General features: G+C 52.6%; 6 protein-coding genes across 6 annotated transcripts; 4 read left to right on the plus strand and 2 right to left on the minus strand.

Moving 5' to 3' along the window:
- Positions 1-600: 600 nt before the first annotated feature.
- P153DRAFT_425893 (ribonuclease H-like protein) lies at positions 601-2,724 on the plus strand (the record flags this gene model as incomplete). The annotated part of the gene is made up of 3 exons (XM_033672571.1): positions 601-770; positions 810-2,323; positions 2,533-2,724. The coding sequence occupies exons 1-3, from the start codon at positions 656-658 to the stop codon at positions 2,722-2,724; spliced, it is 1,821 nt and encodes a 606-aa protein (XP_033519904.1). The 5' UTR covers positions 601-655.
- Positions 2,725-3,108: 384 nt separating this feature from the next.
- P153DRAFT_259705 (Opi1-domain-containing protein) lies at positions 3,109-4,714 on the minus strand (the record flags this gene model as incomplete). Its single annotated transcript, XM_033662819.1, has 2 exons — positions 3,109-4,253; positions 4,306-4,714. Coding segments are annotated over 2 exons (1,554 nt in total), but the record flags the coding sequence as incomplete, so codon positions are not given.
- Positions 4,715-5,279: 565 nt separating this feature from the next.
- P153DRAFT_370173 (uncharacterized protein) lies at positions 5,280-5,916 on the plus strand. Its single transcript, XM_033668979.1, has one exon. It carries the CDS (start codon positions 5,403-5,405, stop codon positions 5,640-5,642), a length of 240 nt encoding a protein of 79 aa, XP_033519906.1. The 5' UTR covers positions 5,280-5,402; the 3' UTR covers positions 5,643-5,916.
- A 2,889-nt stretch (positions 5,917-8,805) lies between these two features.
- On the plus strand, positions 8,806-13,752 carry P153DRAFT_400322 (uncharacterized protein). Its single transcript, XM_033671806.1, has 3 exons — positions 8,806-9,360; positions 9,411-11,102; positions 11,153-13,752. The coding sequence occupies exons 1-3, from the start codon at positions 8,914-8,916 to the stop codon at positions 13,448-13,450; spliced, it is 4,437 nt and encodes a 1,478-aa protein (XP_033519907.1). The 5' UTR covers positions 8,806-8,913; the 3' UTR covers positions 13,451-13,752.
- Positions 13,753-15,385: 1,633 nt separating this feature from the next.
- Positions 15,386-18,684, minus strand: P153DRAFT_425896 (Arf-domain-containing protein). The gene is made up of 8 exons (XM_033672572.1): positions 18,002-18,684; positions 16,911-17,936; positions 16,429-16,481; positions 16,316-16,368; positions 16,229-16,254; positions 16,170-16,181; positions 15,751-16,119; positions 15,386-15,702 (listed from the first exon to the last, which is right to left on the minus strand). The coding sequence occupies exons 1-8, from the start codon at positions 18,372-18,374 to the stop codon at positions 15,662-15,664; spliced, it is 1,953 nt and encodes a 650-aa protein (XP_033519908.1). The 5' UTR covers positions 18,375-18,684; the 3' UTR covers positions 15,386-15,661.
- Positions 18,685-19,714: 1,030 nt separating this feature from the next.
- On the plus strand, positions 19,715-19,985 carry P153DRAFT_389668 (uncharacterized protein; the record flags this gene model as incomplete). The annotated part of the gene is made up of 2 exons (XM_033670858.1): positions 19,715-19,906; positions 19,956-19,985. 2 exons carry the CDS (start codon positions 19,715-19,717, stop codon positions 19,983-19,985), a joined length of 222 nt encoding a protein of 73 aa, XP_033519909.1.
- Positions 19,986-20,508: the final 523 nt, after the last annotated feature.

Raw genomic sequence — 20,508 nt, forward strand, 5'->3', positions numbered from 1 at the left:
ATGGATTGTGGTTGTTCTCAGTCGAAGTGTCTCGTCGAGGTCACACCACGTACATATACTATCGAATACGCGTCCTCGATACATAGCGGCTACAAGCAGGGCAAATTTTGTTGCATTGCATTCTGGAAACTGGTAGACATGGTGCTTACCCGCGTCCTTGAAACGGGAATTGCGCGAGGTCGCGACATTTCCCTCAGATACGAAACCACACGACGGTAGACTTGGGAAACACAGCATGTTCATCAATGAGACGGAGAAACTGGGAGGGCCTAGGGTGAGCGGTCTCAAGCCGTAACGGCGACTGGCTGGTTGCATAATGTCATGAAGACGCGGTTGGGTGGCAGCGCCTCATGAGGGCAGAGCACGGATTGAACGCGCACGACCTTCCTCGCATACTGCGTCAAGTTGGCGAAGCTTATTACCTTGTATCGAGACTCCAAATAATTGATGATGAGATATTTGTTGGCACGAGAAAGGATGAACCGCTGCACTCAGCACACCTGACTTCGCGTTGGTTGCTTCCGTACAAGGTTAGCGTAGGAGGGTGTCATCCCCTGGATCTGGCCAGCTGAAGGCTGAAGCTCTACCACACTTCGCTCACTCCATCCACTTGTCATTTGTTGGAAGTTTGTGTTGGATTTTGTTTGCGCATATCATGACTGAGCAGGCTCCGGTTGTTATTAGTTCAGACGGTGCAGTTGGCCTGCACCGCGAAGACACGGCTCGATGGCCTCTTGCATACAGTCTACAACCACTGAACCCCGCATACAGTGGGCAACAAACGTTTCAAGTTTATGATGTCAGCGCAGGTGGTAGAGTAACACCTAAGCGTTGGTGGTCTCATAGACTGTATCGAGGCCCTGGGAACAAAGAAGTCCAGATCTTGTACAGCAGAACAAAAGCTCAATCAGAGGACATTGCCCAACACTTTTTGAATGAGACTGTCATTGGATTCGATATGGAGTGGCCGTGGAATGACTGGAAACGAGATGATCTACAGAACAAGATCGGGCTGATACAAATCGCTACCCAAGATAAGATAGCTCTATTTCACATTGGACTGCATCCGGGGAAAACAGTAGACGACATTATCGCGCCGTCGTTGAAGAAACTCATCCAAGACCCCAACATTGGGAAGTTGGGGGTCGGGGTCTTGAGCGCAGACTTCTCTCGCCTGCGCCGGTTCTTTGGCTTGCAGCCGAAGGGTGCTGTTGAATTGAGCCATTTGTATCGACTCATCAAGTATGGTGCGCACAAACCGGAATACGTCTCGACTAAGATGGTCAGCCTGGCAAACCAGGTTGAGGACCAGCTCGGCTACCCTCTGTACAAAGGCGATGTGCGGACGAGTAACTGGAGTAAGCCGCTATCCCAAGATCAGATCAACTACGCGGCTGGAGACGCTTACGCTGGCCTTATGCTTTACCATTGCATGAACGCTAAGCGCTTGAAGATGACTCCTGCCCCTCCTTTGCCGATTCACGCAGACATATACCAGCCGTTCAAGTTCTCGAAGATAACCCCTCTTCGATTGCAAGCTTTGGAAGCAGACGGTTCTTTCATTACATCCGATGCGTTTTTCAAAGTGCCTATGAAAGAAGAGGACATAGCGAGGCTGCAGATGAGGAAGGGTAGAAGCACTGTGGTGGTGACAGCAGTTGGAAGCACGGTGGTCAGGAAGAAGGCTGAAACTCCAAAGCCCAAAACACCAGCACAACCCCTTGACGCGATTTCTCAAGGCCTCTATGACGAACTCGTTATTCGTCGCTCAGCATTGGTCGAGACTACCAAGTTGCCTATACATCGGATTGCAGTGAACGCTGTACTCGAAGGTCTAGCACGCAAGCGACCGCTAGACAAAAGCGCCCTATTGAACGTGAAAGGCATCGGCAAGCTGCACCAAGAGAGGTACGGCCATGTGTGGATAGAGGTGATCTCGCAGTATCTCTCCGCGAACGGGTTGCCGACCACGTCCAACAGCACGTCGTTGGATGTGTCTGCTTCGAAAACATCAACACGTGCTCCCTCCACGCCCACAAGGCGGAGACGAGACGCACGACAAGACACAAATCAAGACTCATCACCCGCCTTCGCCAGCCCAACGCTCCACACAGGTCTATCCTTCAACATGGGAGCGACAACATTAAGCACTAAGCGCGTCAGCATCAACGACGCAGACGCAGACGCAGACCCCGACTCCGACTCCTCCCTGCCATCCCTAAAATTCAACACACCCCCAAGACGAATATCCGGCGCAAAACGGCGCCGCACAACAAGTCCCGCGCCTTCGAGAACCCCTCAAGCACCATCACAACCCAGCAAAGTCCCATCACCCCGTCAACACCCCCCACCTACCACTTCCCCTCTACCGCCACCACAGCCCATCCCCCCCACCCCAATCAATCAACATAACCATCACCATCACCATCACCACCCCCCTCCCCCCAAAACGCACCAATCCCCCCACTATCACCCACCGCCCAACTCTCCCTCAACAAACTAACCGCCTTCCGCACCCTCATCACCCGCAAGCTCCCCCCGCGCCCCGCCTCCACCCCACCCCTCATCTCAGACCACACGCTCCGCACTATTGTGACGACGCGACCCGCGAGCGAGGAAGAATTATTGCGGATTCCGGGGGTGGGTGGGCTGGCTGAGGCGTGTGGGGTGGTGGGGGTTGGGTTTTGGCGGAATGTTGGGCGGTTTATTGGGGTGGTTGCTTAAGAGGGGGAAGGGGGAGGAATGGGATAGGGGATAGCAAGGGGGAGGGAGGTGGTTATGTTGAGTTGAATCAGCAGCTTTTCTCGCATTTCTAGCTAGATACTTTTGTGGAATAGGATGAATCGCTTAGGAGACCTTTGAAGAATCCGACATGATATGGCGTGAAGGAAAAAAACAAAAGGGAATTTGAAACGCTGAAACTTGGTATACTGAGGTGATAAGACATGGAAAGACAAAGACAAGCAAAGAGAAAAAAAGTGTGAAAAAAGCAGGGTATGTATATCTCCTTCCCCCTCACCAACCAACACACTACCTCTTCTCCCCCCCAACCTCCGCCCCTCCACCCACCCTCCCCACCTCCCACTCCCCCCTCTCCCTCCTCTCGCCCCTCCCAATCCGCCCAAGCCACCCCTCAGCACTACACACAGTCCCATCCACAACCGTAGTAATCTGCCCCATCATATCCAGCCCCTCCTTCGCAAACGCCAACATCCGATTCGCGCCGCGCACCTCCTCGCCCTCGCCCTGCGTAGTACGGCCCGCGAGCTGCCAGCGCTGCGGCACGCTGAGCAGCTGTGTGCGGACGACCTGGGAAGCGTTCTGGGGGAGGGCACCGCCTGTGTAGCGCGAGACGGATGCGACGACCGATTGGAGGGTTTGCCAGATGTCTGCGCTGAGGGCTTTGATGCGGGTTGCGATGCGGGTTACGTCGTCTGATTCCTGTGCTGGGTGTGTTTCTGTTGGGGAGGTGGGGGGCTGTTTTTCGGCGTCGTAGTGGGTTTGGTGGTGGGTTTGGCGGGAGCGGAGGGCCGCTTCGTATTCTTCCAGGACGAGCTTCAGCGCGCGCATCACGTTGTCGATGTGGGTTGTTGCGCCGCGGAGTAGGCCGAGGCAGAGTTTCAGCGAGCGGAGGGATGTGGCGCTGAGGGCGACGCCGAGGCCGGACGTGGTCATGATGAGCTGTGTGGACCATGCGACGCGGCGGTCTTGGGCTTGGGGGTCGGAGTGTTTTGCTGTGGCGGTGGTGGTGGTGGGGGCGGCTGACTCTTCGTAACTGGGGGAGCGCTGGTCGTCGTAGGCGGGTAGAGATTCTGCATACGATGACTGCGAGCCGCCTCTTCTGCGGGACGCGGGGGGCGCTGCGTCGAGATCCATTGCGTCGGCAAGCGGGCTCTCAATGCGCTGGCGCTTGCGGGCGGCGTCGCTGTCGCCCTGCTCGAGGTCGCTGGGCCGCCGGCCTACTTCGCCGAGGTAGCGACGCAGGTTCTGCTCCATGCCTGTCCTCCTGCCGACCGACGACACGGTGTTGACCATGGGCGAGCCGACATTGCGCTCGATCAGCTCGGCGCCGTACTTGACGAAGCGCGGCGAGTAGCCCTTGGTGGCATTGTAGGCGGAGATGGAGCCATTGATTGTGCCGCCGAGCCACGGGTGGTTGGAGGTGATGAGGGAGAGCAGCGGCTCGGGCTCGGTTGCGGTGGACTCGTGGGCGGACAGCGTCATGGAGCGTGCCGTGGGGGATCGCACAAAGTCTGGGGAGTCAGCACAGCACGCATCGTCATCATCTGGACATGGTCGTCTCACCCAGATTCCCCAGCCCGCTCAGCGCCTCGGCCGCCAGCCTCACGTCCGGGTCGTCCATGCTGACGCTCGTGTCCCGCTTCCTCCCCTCGTCCTGCGCACTCAGCACGCTCGCCGTGTCCATAGGGCTCCCCACATCGCCGTCCCTCAGCGCCCGCGACAACGGCGGCAGGTGCCCCCACTGCCCATCGAACTGACTTCTAGGACTGAGCTCGATCGAGTTCCTCGGGGTATGACGTGGTGTGAGGTCCAGCGACCTTATGCCCGGCAAGCTCTGGACATTGGCAGGCGCATTCGGCGCGTGTGTCGGCACAGACGGGAGGTGGAGGGACTCGGGGTCGTGCTCGTGGTGGTGCTCGAGCTGCGCGTAGGCGGGCGGCGGCGGGCGCTGGAGCTGGATGTGCTGCTCCTGCTGCATCGTCGGGGCCCTCTCTGCCGTGGTGTTGTGATGGGAGCGTTGGCGGCTACCCCACGTTCCTCAGCGACGCACAATCGTGACTATGTTCGTCCCAATCTCGACTATGCTCGCTCCAATCCCAACTCTAATGATTTCACTCCCAACAATCTCCGTCACCTGCCTCAATGCCTCAACGCTGCGTCGGAGGGGCTACCAAAAACAGCACCAGCACTCCGCGGACCCGTCGTCCTGGGAATTGAGCAATGCGACGAACGTCGTCGTCGTGTAGTCTTCAACCCCAAATCCTCGTATTCAATCGCTGCAAATATGCAAAAAAAAATCCTTCAGCCCAGGTCGCGATGAGCCTTCGGATACGGTCGATAGGTTCTGATGAGGGGATGGGGAGGAGTGGACATTGGGGGAAACAGCGAATCGAATGGGGGACTCGAAAACGGGCAGATCCCATGATTCTCACATGTCAATCCTATCACATGTTCGCGCCACGCACTTGCTTGGCACGCGCTGACATGCAACCGACGCGAGGCATTGTCCCACATATGGTCGCACACGTGGTTTTTGGCTTCTTTCACGTCTTGATGGGAGGGGGCTTGGATGCGGTTGTGGGATTGATTGTTATGGTGCTGTTGAGGGGGATGTGTGGATAGCGGAGCAGTTGGGTAGGCGGGCGTCTACACACAACACAATGACGGTCGTCAACGCGCCAATCGCTAGTTGGTTGTTTCCTACTTGTTTATCCTCAGCCCTCGGTTCACAGGGAGGCCAATGGGCTCGCGAAGCGGGATCCCGCCTCCAATTACCCGGTCGCGTCATCTTCACGCCCTTCCACGTGCCGCCTAGTCAGCCTTGCGAGGGGGTTGACCAGCAGAATCCTGACTCTGAATGCACATGGACGAGGTACATGATCTCAAATCGCTGCTTGTAGAGTTCAAATACTAGACTGCTAAGTTGAGGTTCTCCATCTCAAATATGCACCTCATGCGAGTTCAAACCGTATATAAACCATTCACCATTGTCCTATAAACCACTTCAATCCACCTCTCGTCCAAAACTTTCACAACATACATATATACATACATGACTCAATTACACATCCACACTACCTTCCTCATAGTCTCTAACCCCCCATAACACCCCCACATACAATCTCCCAACCGAACCCGCCAAGTCCTCACTCCGTCCACCACAACGCCTCCCCTTCTCCTAACGAGGTACTCCACAAGGCCGACTCCTACTCGCCAGTAGACTAAATGGATACGAGATCAAACTAAACCAGATCAGATCGGACTAAACTATATCACAGCCAGATGGTTGGTTTCTGACTTGAACAACAAAAACCATGTAGTATCCTGTGTCATGTGTGTCTTTCATTCGATATCTCAGTTGGTTATGTACGCTCGTATTGACTGCTGCTACTAATGACGGTGATGATGATGACGGCGATTATACACCGTCCACAACTAATCAGTCAACACACACCGTCAGAGAGAAAAAAACGTAGATATACCCATACACCCTCCCTCAAATGACATGCATTGCCATACAAAAACTTATACATCCTATCCGCCCAACAAAAAGCTCAAACGCCAAACTCCCGCCATATCAAGTGAAATGCAATGTCACCCTTCTAGAGACCAGACTACCATCAACACCTAGAAAACGCGTGAGGTGCCATCTTAATTCAGCCTCTCTTTGTGATATTAGTGGCTGTGGTAGGGCCTCTATTTCTTGTTTTGCGGATTGGTTGGTCTCGTTGTTGATGGTTTGGATATATCTACTGGTTTCTCGCTTGTAGATGTGTCTTTTTGTGGGGGTTGGTGGGATGGATGGCGTGGGTTTGTGGTTGTGTTGGTCTTTGTGTCTGTATCGGCTTGGTTTGTTGATGTAGATGCAGATGTCGATGCCGGTGTAGATATAGTGGATCCGACTTGAAATGGAGCGAATCGTATGGGTGGGAAGGACATTGTAGAAGTGCAAGATTGATCAGTGTAGAGATAGTTGGAGTTGTATCGACGTGTATGACAGTGAAAGTGAAGGGTACTGCAGTTTGTGACCAAGAAATAACCCATACCCCTAATTAGAGAATATATAGCATTTCCGACGGGAAATCTATCATTTGATCCATCTCGTCATGTCATGTCTTGTCTGCCTTGTGCGTTGTGTAGGTGCCTACCTGCCTGCCTAGCCATAGTCTAAATATACGCACTCTACGTATCAAGCTTGCATATGACATCGTGCCGTGTAGTTTCGTGTTTGAAGTAGCGAGTTTGATGTGTTAGCCTGAGAGTGTACATCGTATGGCTGTCTGGACAGTGTGCCTAGCTCATATCTGGATTACTTAGACGAGTAGTTGTAAGTTTGGGGAGTTGCGAAGGACGACAGAAGCGGTGATGAGCGAGTCTAAAGCATCTGATTGCTTCGGTTGAATGCTGTAAAGCCTTTGTGAAGGTTCAGTTGCTGCTTGCGAGAGCCTTGGTGAGACTGAAAATAGCGCTGTTCGCGAGACACATGTATGTGCTGCAGGCTTTTGTGGCCGAGAGTAACACCGAGGGATGTACTTCTGGGGCCAACTTCGTGAACAGTACATAGTCGGTAGGCTAGGACGTTTCTCAATGGGCATGTGTGGAGAAAAGTAGCTGGATAAATGTTGAATTGTTAGCAAGCGACAGCGATTTTGGCGTTTGGCAACCAGACACGTAGATGCCGTGGCTTGTTGATAGGTATTGTTTGGACATCCTCGCACAAAGTATGGTCTTCTTCGTCCCCCCCACAGAGTTGTAGCCTGAGAGTGCCGTTTGTCTGAGCGACCAATACGTAGCCTTGGCCCTGGCACGGAGAGAGCTCCGACTGGCGAGTGTGAATATATGCCATTGGCATATGAGCGTTCAGCGAACAACTGGTCCTGAGCTTATAAATACTCGAGACGAGGTCCCAAAACGGCCGGAAGGAAATACGAGCCGGAGCTGAAAGCCGCCATGAAAACGAGCGAATAGGAGTTGAGAAACGGCGACCTGGCTACAGTAGTCGAGGCTGGTGAGGTCATCTGGATAGATGCTCTAAAGTCGCGAACTAAAGAACAAGATCTAAATGTCTTGAACCTTGACCGGAGCAACGGGCCATTAAATGTCTGTACTATTTGTAGTGGCGTAGCGAGAAGCTATTAACGGTGAGAAGCAAGTCTACATTGCGGTGGGTGTGAGACGAAGACACTCTCTGGAAGGTCCTGCACGATGCCGCCCTTTCTTCTGCTTATTTGCATGTTGGGGCGATTGAGGTGTGTGGATGTGAAATGAGTGAAATTGAGTCATGTCACATCGGCATTCAGATGCCGGTGCCAAGACAGTGACACTCCGCCTACGGCACTTCAATCTGTCTTGACACCAAGCAATGACGCGGCGACGAGGATGATGACGAACTCTCTCTTCCATAACGCATATTCATCCTGTCAACTAGATGGTATGGTACTCCCGCTTTGATTGGCAGAACATCAGCAGACACATAATAGGTCGAAGTTTGTCGAGTCTGACATGAGTCACGCGTCAACGATATACGAGTGTTGCTGACAAACTGCAATGCAAAGCAATGAATCCTGCATCACCACCTCGCGAGCGTGCCCTCCCAGCGGAACAGTCTTCGTCAGACTTGGGCTGAATTGGGCTGACTTGATTGATGTTGAGGTGTTGTGTTTGTACTGCCTCGGGTATATCTCGTTGTTTGTCACAAGTTTGTTCTTCTGAGAGGTTGTGCGAGGATGTAGATCAAATGCCGGCGATTCTCTGAAGGAAGTTTTGTCCGAGCGAGTTCTACGCGATGATGTTACCGACGATACCCATATATGATCAGAGGGAGCGTCCGTTGAAAGTAGTCCGTCGGAAGCAAACCCCTTGACATCTTGTAGTCTCGATAGGATTAAACTGATCAGATCATCCACAAAGTACTCTTTCCGGATGGTGTTGAGAATCGATGTGACCCTTATTCCGCCCTTTCTGAAACGAGGATCCACTACGCGCCTTATCTCCGTTGCTTAGCTTTCTAGTCCTTTTATATTTTTGTTTGGTACCGTTGTCACAACATCATCTGCACTTGATGCATCACTTCATCATCTATACTTTCCTTAATTGATTCGAATTCTTTTCTCGCGCCTGCGTGTTGGCGCTGTTCCCGCCACTAGGCTTTACCTAATAACTACCAGCGTCATGGAGAACACCGAGGGCAAAACATACGAGTCCATTCATCCTGCACGCGCGCATACGCAGCATGACAGAGGCAGTGTCAGGACAGAATCGATTGACAACACCAACGCCCATAACTCGGAAAAGTACCATGAGCATGGCGGCGTCAATGTCTCCAGAGCTGAAGCGGACTTCGCAGAGCTTTCCCAGGAACTCTCGCGGTCGAGCAATGTCTCACGCAGAATGAGTCGCGCCCATAGTCATAAGAGTCACAAGAACCACACTCCCGCCGACGTTGAGAAGGGCGTTGATTCGACCGATACTTCGTCAGATGAGCCTTTCGATCTTGAAGCAACATTGCGCGGTAATCGAAGTGAGGAAGAGGAGGCAGGCATCAAATCGAAGCGCATTGGTGTTGTATGGGACGGCTTGACAGTAAGCGGAGTTGGAGGAGTCAAGAACTACGTCAAGGCGAGTAAACTACAATTCTACTCATGACAAATTTACTAACAATCACGTAGACCTTCCCGGATGCTTTTGTTTCATTCTTCAACGTGTTCGAGACTGTCCAGAATTTACTTGGACTTGGCAAGAAGGGTAGAGAATTCGACATCCTGAAAGACTTCAAAGGAGTGGCCAAGCCAGGAGAGATGGTACTTGTTCTGGGCAGACCTGGATCAGGATGCACGACTTTCCTCAAAGTGATCAGCAACCAGCGGTATGGATATACCAAGGTCGATGGCAACGTGCTGTACGGCCCCTTTGAATCCGCTTTTTTCGAGAAAAGATACCGTGGTGAGGCTGTGTACTGCGAGGAAGAGGAGAACCATCACCCAACACTCACAGTCGGCCAAACCCTCGACTTTGCTCTCGAAACAAAGGTACCCGGGAAACGACCTGCTGGACTCTCACGACAGGAATTCAAGGAGAAGGTCGTTAACCTGATGCTCAAGATGTTTAATATCGAACACACCAAGAACACCATTGTTGGCAACCCCTTCGTGCGCGGTGTATCTGGAGGCGAGCGCAAGCGTGTTTCCATCGCCGAGACGATGATAACTGGCGCCTCTTTGATGTCTTGGGATAACTCCACTCGAGGACTGGATGCATCTACAGCTGTGGACTATGCGCGAAGTCTTAGAGCCTTGACAAACATCTACAAGACCACCACTTTCGTTTCCCTCTACCAGGCATCCGAGAACATTTACAAATGTTTCGACAAGGTCCTTGTCATCGACAGCGGACGCCAGGTGTACTATGGACCTGCCAACGAAGCCCGGGCCTACTTTGAGGGACTCGGATTTTTGGAGAAGCCTCGCCAGACGACCCCAGATTATCTCACTGGCTGCACGGATCAGTTCGAGCGTGAGTTCAAGGCTGGAAGGAGTGCGAATGATGTTCCAGCGACACCAGAAGCGCTCGCCGAGGCTTTCAACAAGTCCCCGACTGCATCACGACTCGCTTCCGAGATGACGGAGTATCATGCACGTATGGATGAGGAGAAGCATGTCTACGATGATTTCCAAACCGCCATCAAGGAAAGCAAGCGCCATGCATCTAACAAGTCGGTCTACTCGATTCCGTTTCACCTCCAGGTATGGGCGTTGGCCAAGCGGCAGTTTCTGCTCAAGTGGCAGGACAAGTTTGCCCTCACAGTCTCCTGGCTCACTTCTATTATCATCGCTATTATCATTGGTACCGTTTGGCTCGACCTCCCCGACACTTCCGCTGGTGCTTTCACCCGTGGCGGTGTTATGTTCATCGCATTGCTCTTCAACGCTTTTCAGGCTTTCTCGGAACTGGCATCAACTATGATAGGACGGCCCATTATCAACAAACATCGCGCATTTACCTTCCATCGCCCATCAGCTCTTTGGATTGCTCAAATTGGTGTCGATCTTTTGTTTGCGTCATGTCAGATCCTGATCTTCTCAATCATTGTGTACTTCATGACAGGCCTCGTAAGAGACGCTGGAGCTTTCTTCACCTTCTTCCTCGTTATTACCACCGGCTATCTGGCTATGACGCTCTTTTTCCGAACTGTTGGATGTCTCTGCCCTGACTTTGATGTTGCTATTCGACTCGCTGCCACAATCATCACATTGTTTGTGCTGACATCCGGATATCTCATCCAGTGGCAGTCTGAACAGGTGTGGCTGAGATGGATCTTCTACATCAACGCCTTGGGTCTTGGCTTTTCCGCACTGATGATGGTTTGTGTACCCCTATCTTCCTGGCCGCGACATTGACTAACATACTGCAGAACGAATTCAAACGCTTGGACATGACCTGCGCCGGCACCTCACTCGTTCCATCTGGCTCCGGTTACAATGACATCAACTCACAGGTCTGCACTCTTCCAGGAAGTGTAGCAGGATCCAGCATTGTTTCCGGCACCGACTACATCAAAGCCTCTTTCGCCTGGGACCCTAAGGATCTATGGAGAAACTGGGGCATATCCGTTGCTCTCATCGTAGCATTTCTGCTAGCCAACGCTTTCCTCGGAGAGTTCGTGAAGTGGGGCGCAGGTGGTCGAACTGTTACCTATTTCGTCAAAGAGGATAAGGAACTTAAGGAGCTCAATGGGAAACTACGTGAGAAGCGCGACAAGCGGAATCTAAAGATGGAGGGCGCCGATGACAGCTCGGATCTCAACATCACGTCGAAGGCCGTTCTCACTTGGGAAGATCTCTGCTACGATGTACCGGTTCCCTCAGGCCAGCTGCGACTCCTCAACAATATTTACGGCTATGTCAAACCTGGTCAACTTACTGCGCTCATGGGTGCTTCGGGCGCTGGAAAGACTACGCTCCTCGACGTGCTGGCTAACCGCAAAAACATTGGTGTGATTAGCGGTGACAAGCTTGTTGACGGTAAAGTTCCTGGTATTGCCTTCCAGCGAGGTACCGCATACGCCGAACAGCTCGACGTTCACGAGCCGGCTACCACAGTTCGTGAAGCTCTCCGCTTCTCTGCCGACCTACGACAACCGTATGAGACACCCCAAGCAGAGAAGTATGCCTACGTCGAGGAGGTCATCTCTCTGTTGGAGATGGAAGACATTGCAGACGCCATCATCGGTGACCCGGAAACTGGCCTTGCTGTTGAGCAGCGTAAGCGCGTGACTATCGGTGTCGAGCTTGCGGCCAAGCCTGAGTTGCTGCTATTCCTTGACGAGCCCACGTCCGGCCTTGATTCACAGAGCGCGTTCAACATTGTCCGCTTCCTCCGCAAACTCGCTGCTGCCGGCCAGGCTATCTTGTGCACTATCCACCAGCCGAACTCAGCTCTGTTCGAGAATTTCGATCGTCTCCTGCTGCTCCAGCGCGGTGGGCAATGCGTCTACTTTGGTGACATTGGCAAGGACGCCCACGTTCTGTTGGATTACTTCCATCGCCATGGCGCTGATTGCCCACCTGCTGCCAACCCAGCTGAATGGATGCTTGATGCCGTGGGTGCAGGCTCCGCAGCTCGCATTGGTGATAGGGACTGGGCTGATATCTGGGCCGACTCCGAAGAGCTAGCTGAGGTCAAGCGTCACATTGGTCACATGAAGCAAGAGCGCGCAGCTGTAGTCGGGTCTGCCGAAGACGTTGTTCAGAAAGAATACGCGACTCCCCTGATGTATCAGATCAAGTTGGTCAACAGACGTCAGAACCAGTCGTTCTGGAGGACTCCCAACTACGGCTTCACCAGGCTTTTCAACCACGTCATCATCGCTCTGCTAACCGGACTGATGTATCTTCAGTTGGACGACTCACGTGAATCGCTGCAGTACCGCGTCTTCATCATCTTCCAGGCTACTGTTCTTCCCGCTCTCATTCTCGCCCAGGTTGAGCCCAAGTACGCCTTCGCTCGTATGATCTCGTTCCGCGAGCAAATGTCCAAGGCCTACAAGACGTTCCCCTTCGCCCTGTCCATGGTGGTCGCCGAGCTGCCATACAGCATCCTCTGCGCTGTGGGCTTCTTCCTCCCACTGTACTACATCCCCGGTCTCAACTCCGAAAGTTCGCGCGCAGGCTACCAATTCTTCATCATCCTCATCACGGAGATCTTCTCCGTCACGCTCGCCCAGGCAATTGCAGCACTGACGCCTTCGCCCTTCATCGCCTCCTACGTCAACCCCTTCATCATCATTATCTTCTCGCTCTTCTGCGGTGTCACGATTCCCAAGCCCCAGATCCCCAAATTCTGGCGTGTCTGGCTCTACGAACTCAACCCCTTCACCCGTCTTATCGGTGGTATGGTCGTCACTGAACTCCATGGCTTGCCCGTCGTGTGCACGTCCTCGGAGTTCAACGAGTTCCAGGCTCCCCAGGGCCAAGATTGCGGATCGTACATGGGCGACTTCTTCTCCAGCGGCGCACCGGGTTATCTGCTCAACAACGCGACGGATGCGTGCAGATACTGCGCATACAAGATCGGTGATGAGTTCTACACCCCGCTCGGATATGAGTTCAACCACAGGTGGCGCGATCTGGGTATCTTTGCTGCCTTCATCGCTAGCAACTTGATCATCTTGTTCCTTGCGGCCAAGTACCTCAACTTCAACAGGCGATGAGCAGGGTTGCGGTCTGTCTTGAGCGCTGCCGTATCAGGGCTGCACATGTATTGTTTTGTATTTTCTTTACCCCGATGTATTTCACGGTCGTATCTTCAAGAGCGTTGTGTAGCATTTCCGCGTATTCTCTAAAAACTTAGTTTAGTTCGCCTTCGAGCCTTTATTTTGGCAATGTAGGTATAGATCAGTACAACACCGCCGTTGGATACTCATTTACGTAGCATGGGTTTTACATGATCCACGGCTTAATCCGCGCAGTATGGCTTGTCACGCAGCGCTTAGAATAATATACTTTCTTCATCATACATCTTGATTTAAATTTCGCCAACACTCTTAAGTCCCGTTGACGAACCACGCATTTCAAGTATCCCAACCACATACCCCATCATCGTTACCCCCGCCCACCCAACGGCAGATCTGCACCATCATCGTCATCCGTCCATCGCACCATCGCCTCTACAAACCTCCCCACTACCCCATCAACATGCTCCAACCCAGCATCAATCCAACTCCCCCTCTGCTCCACCCCATCGGGCACACGCACCGGCGGCGTAGTCCCCGCTTCCAAAGCGTCGAGCTGACCATCATCGAGTGCATATATCGAGGGCGTCGGGTACGCGTCTGCTGGCGATGACATCGTGGAAGGCGAGGGCGACGAGAAAAACGCGGCGCGCGCCTGTAGCCATTCAGCCGAGGATTTAGGGTTTAGCGACGAGGTAGTGAGAGAAGAGGTACGAGGTGTGAGGAAAGGGTTCGGCGGGGAAAAAGACGTCGTCGTCGCTGTTGACGTGCTCACATGGTGCTGAGGAACGGAGTCGCTGCGTTCACCTTCTGCGGTGTGTGTGCGCGGACGCTGTGTGAGTTGCATGGCGTGCGACGCTTTGTGCTGGTGGGGGAGATACGTTGATGCTGCGCTGCTAGTGCATGAGCGGGCTGATGAGGGTGAAGTCGATGTGGATGTGGATGTGGATGTAGACGGTAAGGGCGCATACTTGCTCGGTTTGTCCAGCGGTTTCTTCTTCCCTTCCGGGTTGCGCGTGCGCCAGAACGCCCACCATGTCTTTCTGCTTCCACCTCTTGCTTTTATCTTTCTGGTCCCGCTGCTCCTCCGCCACGCCCATGTTCCGGGTGGGAATGCTATGAGCCAGGCGGTAATTGCGCATAGTAAGCTCACTGTCATTACCGTGAACATCAACACCTTCAGTCCGAGGGGAAAAGCTGCAGCTGTGTAGCCTGCCATGCGCGGTAACGTAGCGTGGTGGTGTTGAGGTGGATTGCACAGTGTTGGAGGTACGATTGGTGACGGGTAGAGAAAGGTTGGGGGCGAGGGGCGCGGGTAGTTTGATGTGCAAACGGATCTTGCAGCAGGCGTTTGCGCGGAGATTGCTATTGCTGTTGTCGCTGGATTGTGGCTTGAGGGAAACGGTGGTGCATGAGAGAGCATGGGTGTTCCAGGGATTATGCTGTGGATCTGGGAAAAGATATCATCGTGCTCAATCGTGTGCTCTGGGGTGGTGGGGCGAAGGGAAGATGCCGGTGTATCTAGGTGAGCGATGGAGATAGATGGTGGAAGCGAGCATGAGCTTGAGTAGGATATGGAGGAGCTCGCTGAAGGAGAAATGCTTTTTACGTTGTTCATGTCTCGGATGTACATCCTGTACTCTCCACGCGTGACTACAACGGCACGTTCGGAGTCCTGTTCTGCTGCTGAAGCCCTAAGAAGCGTATTCTCGAGTTCGAAATACCAACACAAACTTGCTATCCACAAGGAGATGTGGATATCAATAATGCTATTTTGAGGACAAATACAAACCTTGAGATTGAGTAGCAGGACAATGTTTGAAAGTAAGGTTTCAGGCAAGGAGTTGTGAGGACACAAAGCAACAACTTAGGTACGAGACAATGGAATAACGCAGATGCTTTTGAGACAGACTAGAACAGTGAATAATATGTTTGGAATAAGTAGAATTATATGCGCCTGGTGTGAGGACTTAGGGATCTGAGAGTGACAAACGAAGGTGACAGGAAATTACTATTCCAATAAAGAAGATAGCTTCTTTACCATGTCTACCTGATCAATCCCTTTGACTTGCAGATGTAGACGTTCCTGACCCACAATTGTGCTGATCGTCCGTAGTGTCTCAATCTTGTTAGGTTTCTCGGTAAACGTAACGCGTTCGTTGTACTGCCAGGAGGTCTCGCCGCCAAAGCCTAGACATACTGACTCAGCCACCTGATCCCCTCGCCGTAACCTGTCCAACATCAGCATTGCGCTTGTCCATACAAGATTTAACACATACCTTGCCTCATGACCACACTGCACATGAAGACCTCCACGGCTCTCTGCCCACCCTGCAACACCACCTTGCCCTTGCCCGTTGTCTGCCACAGTCCCAACGCGTTCCTCAGCTGATCCTCACTAACGGCCTCGGGGTGGTCGATCTTGTTGCCTAACACCAACACGGGAGTGTCCTTGAGTGCCTCCATCGCGAGCAGCGCGTCGAGCTCGACCTTGGATTCCTGAAGACGTTCGTGGTCCTTGGCATCAACGAGGAAGACAATACCGGATACTTCGGGGAAGTAGTCGCGCCAGAGGCGGCGCGCTTGTGCGTGGCCACCCAAATCGAAGGTTGTGAACTTTACGTTGCCGATCGAGAGCTCTTCGGAAGCTGCGTGGGGTTAAGAGGGTAGATTGGGAGGGTGGGGAGAGGAAGCGTACTGGGGTGGAGAGCTGAGAGTGTTAGCTGGATATCAGGAGAGCTGGTTGGCGTGACTTACTGGGTTGGAGGACGGCTACTCGGTCGCTACACGAGACGATATGGTCAGCATGAAGACTGGAATAATTCTTGGAAAGAAGATGCGCACTTCTTCAGCATGTGTAGCAGCGTCGTCTTGCCCGCATTGTCGAGACCCAGGAACTGCTCCTCGTCAGCTGTGTGTACCATGGAATATCGGTGTTGTGCACTGTGATGGCGTACCAGAAGCTTCGCATGCTTGTTCGAGAGGCCCAGCGAGGCCAGCAAATCCCAGACTGCGCGTGTATATCAGCGTTGTGCTTGTTGTGGAACTTGCGAGCTGCTCGCGTGCGGAGCGCCTCGGGGGTGCTTACACCTGGCCTTATGTCAGTACTTTGTCAGGGCTTCAATGTCGGGGGCATGTTACCAGTTGATCATCCACATGATTAAGTTCCGTCAGATACTTTGTTTGATTGTGAGGATGGCTGCAACAAGTTTCCAAAAGTTGGGGGAATTGGCTTGCGCTGGGCTTGGCAAGCGCAACAGCCTCACATGCAAGACATCACAGAGGACAAGTTTCGGAATTATCAGGCAGACATTTTTACGATTCGCTACAGAAATGGTATCATCCAGTAAGATTCCTTGCCAACGCCAATGATGCCAGATGCCAGATTAGAGATGTAGGTGTCTGAAGCGCTGACTCGCATGACGCCACCACTAAATGCTAACATTTGTTTCTAATACCACCTGTGCGGTCGCAGACAGTTTGTGGGCAACGATCTGGTCAGCCAGAATATCGCCGACCTTGTCAGTGAGTCGTTCTCTCAGACTCTCCAAGTTGGCAACCCCATTTGCTCGTAATGGAGGACACGTTGTTCCCAAGCCCCTAAGGGCACTCACAAGCACCTCGAGCACTTGCTCGGCCTCTCTTCTTGTGTTTTCGTCTGCCAGCTTGCCTTTCAGAACGTCATCACTATACATTTTCAAATTCGGCAGCACCAGCATCTTCATTCCCTCGTTACTGGTGATTTGAAGCAAAGCCAGCAAGGCGCCGTAATGCGTGCCGAGCGGTTTGCCAAACTCCATGAACGCCCGCAGACATGTCCGCGCGACCCTCGATTTTAAATTTTGGTTGGTCGTAGAGTACTTCTGGCAGATGCGATTAAGAATGGATGCTGCGAGTCTGCGCAAGCTGAAGTGATCTTGAGTGTTGGGACCATGTCCATTAACACTGCCTCCGTTAAGTGTTTCAGAGGAGGCGTTGGATAGAGCCTGTTGTGTAGCTGGACCCAAATGTTTGCCCGTGCAGCACGTCAAGACTGGCGGTACCATATATGCAATGTACGGGTCCAAGTAAATGGCCTGGTTATCTAGCAAGGCGTGAGTGGCACGCATCATCTGATGCAGGACAAAAGTGTTCTTCATGCTGTGTGTAACCTTCTCGGCGATGAAGGTGAGAAGGTATGTTGTAAGCTGATGAATGCCCGGCTCTGTCCGGATGGCTGCAAGCGCTGCGTTTTGCCATTCGATGTTGGTCTCGTCGACCAGTGCGCTCGATAGCTTGCCGAATAGCTCCTGTGACTCTTTTGAGAGGACGTGTTTCACAGCTGGCTTGACATTGACGTTGTCCAGTCCATTAGCAGCTGCAAGATGCGGGTTGGCGTTGGTGCCTTTAGGCAGCAAATCGGCGTTAATTGCGGTTGGGTTTTGCGGTATTGATGGTTGGACTCCCTCGACAGCAAGCCAATGTGCTGTAACATGTTAGTAATACAATAAAAAGGCGGCGAACAGCAACCATCAGATAGGGGGGACTTACCTGTAAACGTAATCTCTCGAGGCACCTTTGGCAGCGGAGCGTTGATGAGTTTCTCGAAGTCAACCTCCTCGTCCTCGACATAGTACAGCGGCTGGCCAGGGCCTAGTGAGGCTTCTCCGAAGCGTAGTGGGCGAGTGGATTCGTAACCGTACAGTGGCTCCACGTTCAATACCTTCAGAGCATTGGATACGTCTTGTGTATTAAGTGTCGTCCGCTTGCTGTGTCGCATGAACTTCAGCGCCTCCTCCAGCACCTGCGCCAACCGGAAGTCGACATCGCGCGCCAGCTCTTCGACTACGTTATCAGCGAGTGAGGCGACGCCCACGGATTCAGCGACATCTCGCACATTATCGGGGTTCCAGACGGAGGACATGTCGGCGGGTTGCGGTGTGAATCGTGAGGTGTGGGGTGCAAGTCGTACAGCGGTTAGGTTCTAGACGCGTAGAAAACAGGGCGGATACGTGAGCGAGCCGATGGGAGGGCGGCGAATGTGTCACGGCGGGTGATGCGAGCTGGTGGTTGTGACTGCCAGCCCTATACGCAAATGAAGCACATGTCGGATGCGCGCATGCAAATTGCTCGACAGGCTACGACGGAGATTGATTCAACTGCGGGTGATCCTGTACTCGGTTATTCACTACTGCTGATATTCTGGTGCGACTGGTCAAGTCAAGCTGTCAGGGTGAACGGCGCGCAGTTCGCATGTCGCGTTGGACTCTTGGCAGGCGCATCATTGTTGTATTGTTGTCCGAGCGCGACTTCCCTTCCCATCACCAGCCTCACTCACACGAACCAGATCTTCGTCTTTCACACCGATCATCGTTATCTGTGTGCGAGGACTGTGTGGCTTAGTCTCTGTGGGCTTTCTCAGGTTCATCAAACGCTGTTGTGGTACTGCGGTTTGCTTCACTTGGAGACCCGACCCATAGACCAGACAAACATGGCCATTTCTAGCTTGGCTCTCACTTGCAGCTCTGGACATGTCTGGCACAGTTTTCTCGCCAGCCATACGGCTGTTTTCGCCTTGTCGCCGACTGGAAATACGCGAGTTACGAAGCTTCTTCGCTCACGTACTGGTTCGAGCAGGTTATTTTCTGGTAGACCGCCATTTCAAACCTTCTTCAACAATAAGACGTATCGCTAGAGCATTCTCACCGACGGTACCAACGGCTGCGGCTCCTCTTCCCCGGCAAATGGTACGCCCAGGTTTGTATCCGTCCCCTGCTTTCTCAGGTTGTACACAGGAATCATGGTCATTATCTGACTCCTGTCAATGGCCACATTCTTTACCGCTACTGAGAATTTGTCTTCATGGCTGATACGCAGCTTTTCTTGGAAGGTTGAGGAGTGCTTCATCTCCCGCTTGTGTTCCCTCATTTCCAAATCACTATCCTACTTCAATTCTGCTTCGTCTGAATTAGCCTTGTTTAATGCCACCCGTCTACCCGTACGGGCCGCTGCAACTGATTGCTTCTTGCCTGTTTTGTCAGGTGTCCCAACTTGACATACTCCCCTGTCTACCACTTACCAAACTTCTGTCACGGATTATTTAACGTCGAGCGACAGTGTTCATTTTTCATTCTCCAGAGCACCTGGCTGCATTCTTCGCACAGCAGCTTTGTCACTCACCCAATACCCTTTACCTTCTCAGACGCTATCAACGCTGTCGGTTCAACCTACATTGTATTTCTCGACCTCGAACTAGCACTCGTCATGGCGATCACCAAATCAGCTATGAATGGTTTCACTAGCTGCAACTTGGTCTGTCCACACAATGTGCAAGCCGCCACGAACTCCATCATCTATACGACATCTGCTGTACCGCAAGAGAGATCGAGGGACGACCCGCCTTCTCCCCCGCCTCAGCCTCCTCCAAGCCCTGTCGGTTGGAACCGTTCCATCTCGGTATGGTATAGCTCTCATCAGCGTTGGACTAGACTAATTTCACGTCAAGCTCGATTTCCTTGCGCCGCTTGAGATCTGAGTTCCAGAGTTTGTGTGGAGAATCTGGGTAAGGGCGCCTTCTGTGCATGATATAGCCGCGCTAACCTCGTTCATACAGGTTTGGCATATATTGCGTTGCTCCAACATACGCGTCCTGCTTGCCATATCTCCGTCTGGCGCATACAGTGCTCATTTCGCATTCAACCACCTATTATTTTCATGTTGTACTTGTATAGAATGTTTGGGCTTCTTCTCTGGTAGACTTGATAGTAGAGTTGCTTACGTCTGGGGCACTTCTAGGCGTCTGGTATACCTGTACACCAATGGCTATTGGTACATTACAATAAACGCTTGATTCTTCCTCATTATTCGTCGAATCACGACTACAACCATCTCTCGGGAGTGTGAAACGTAATACCTGAGGATGTATGGATCGCCATTAACATTCAAGTCGCTTTCTTGAATCTGGCTCTCTCATTCAAGAGGTAATAAGTTGCTTATCTGCATGTGAACTTGCGGTGTGCTTGTGAAACTGTAGTATGCTGGTGCGGCTAGGCTAGGAC

The sequence above is a fragment of the Dothidotthia symphoricarpi genome, assembly GCF_010015815.1.
Source record: "Dothidotthia symphoricarpi CBS 119687 unplaced genomic scaffold P153scaffold_20, whole genome shotgun sequence".
NCBI classification, from domain to species: Eukaryota; Fungi; Ascomycota; class Dothideomycetes; order Pleosporales; family Dothidotthiaceae; genus Dothidotthia; species Dothidotthia symphoricarpi.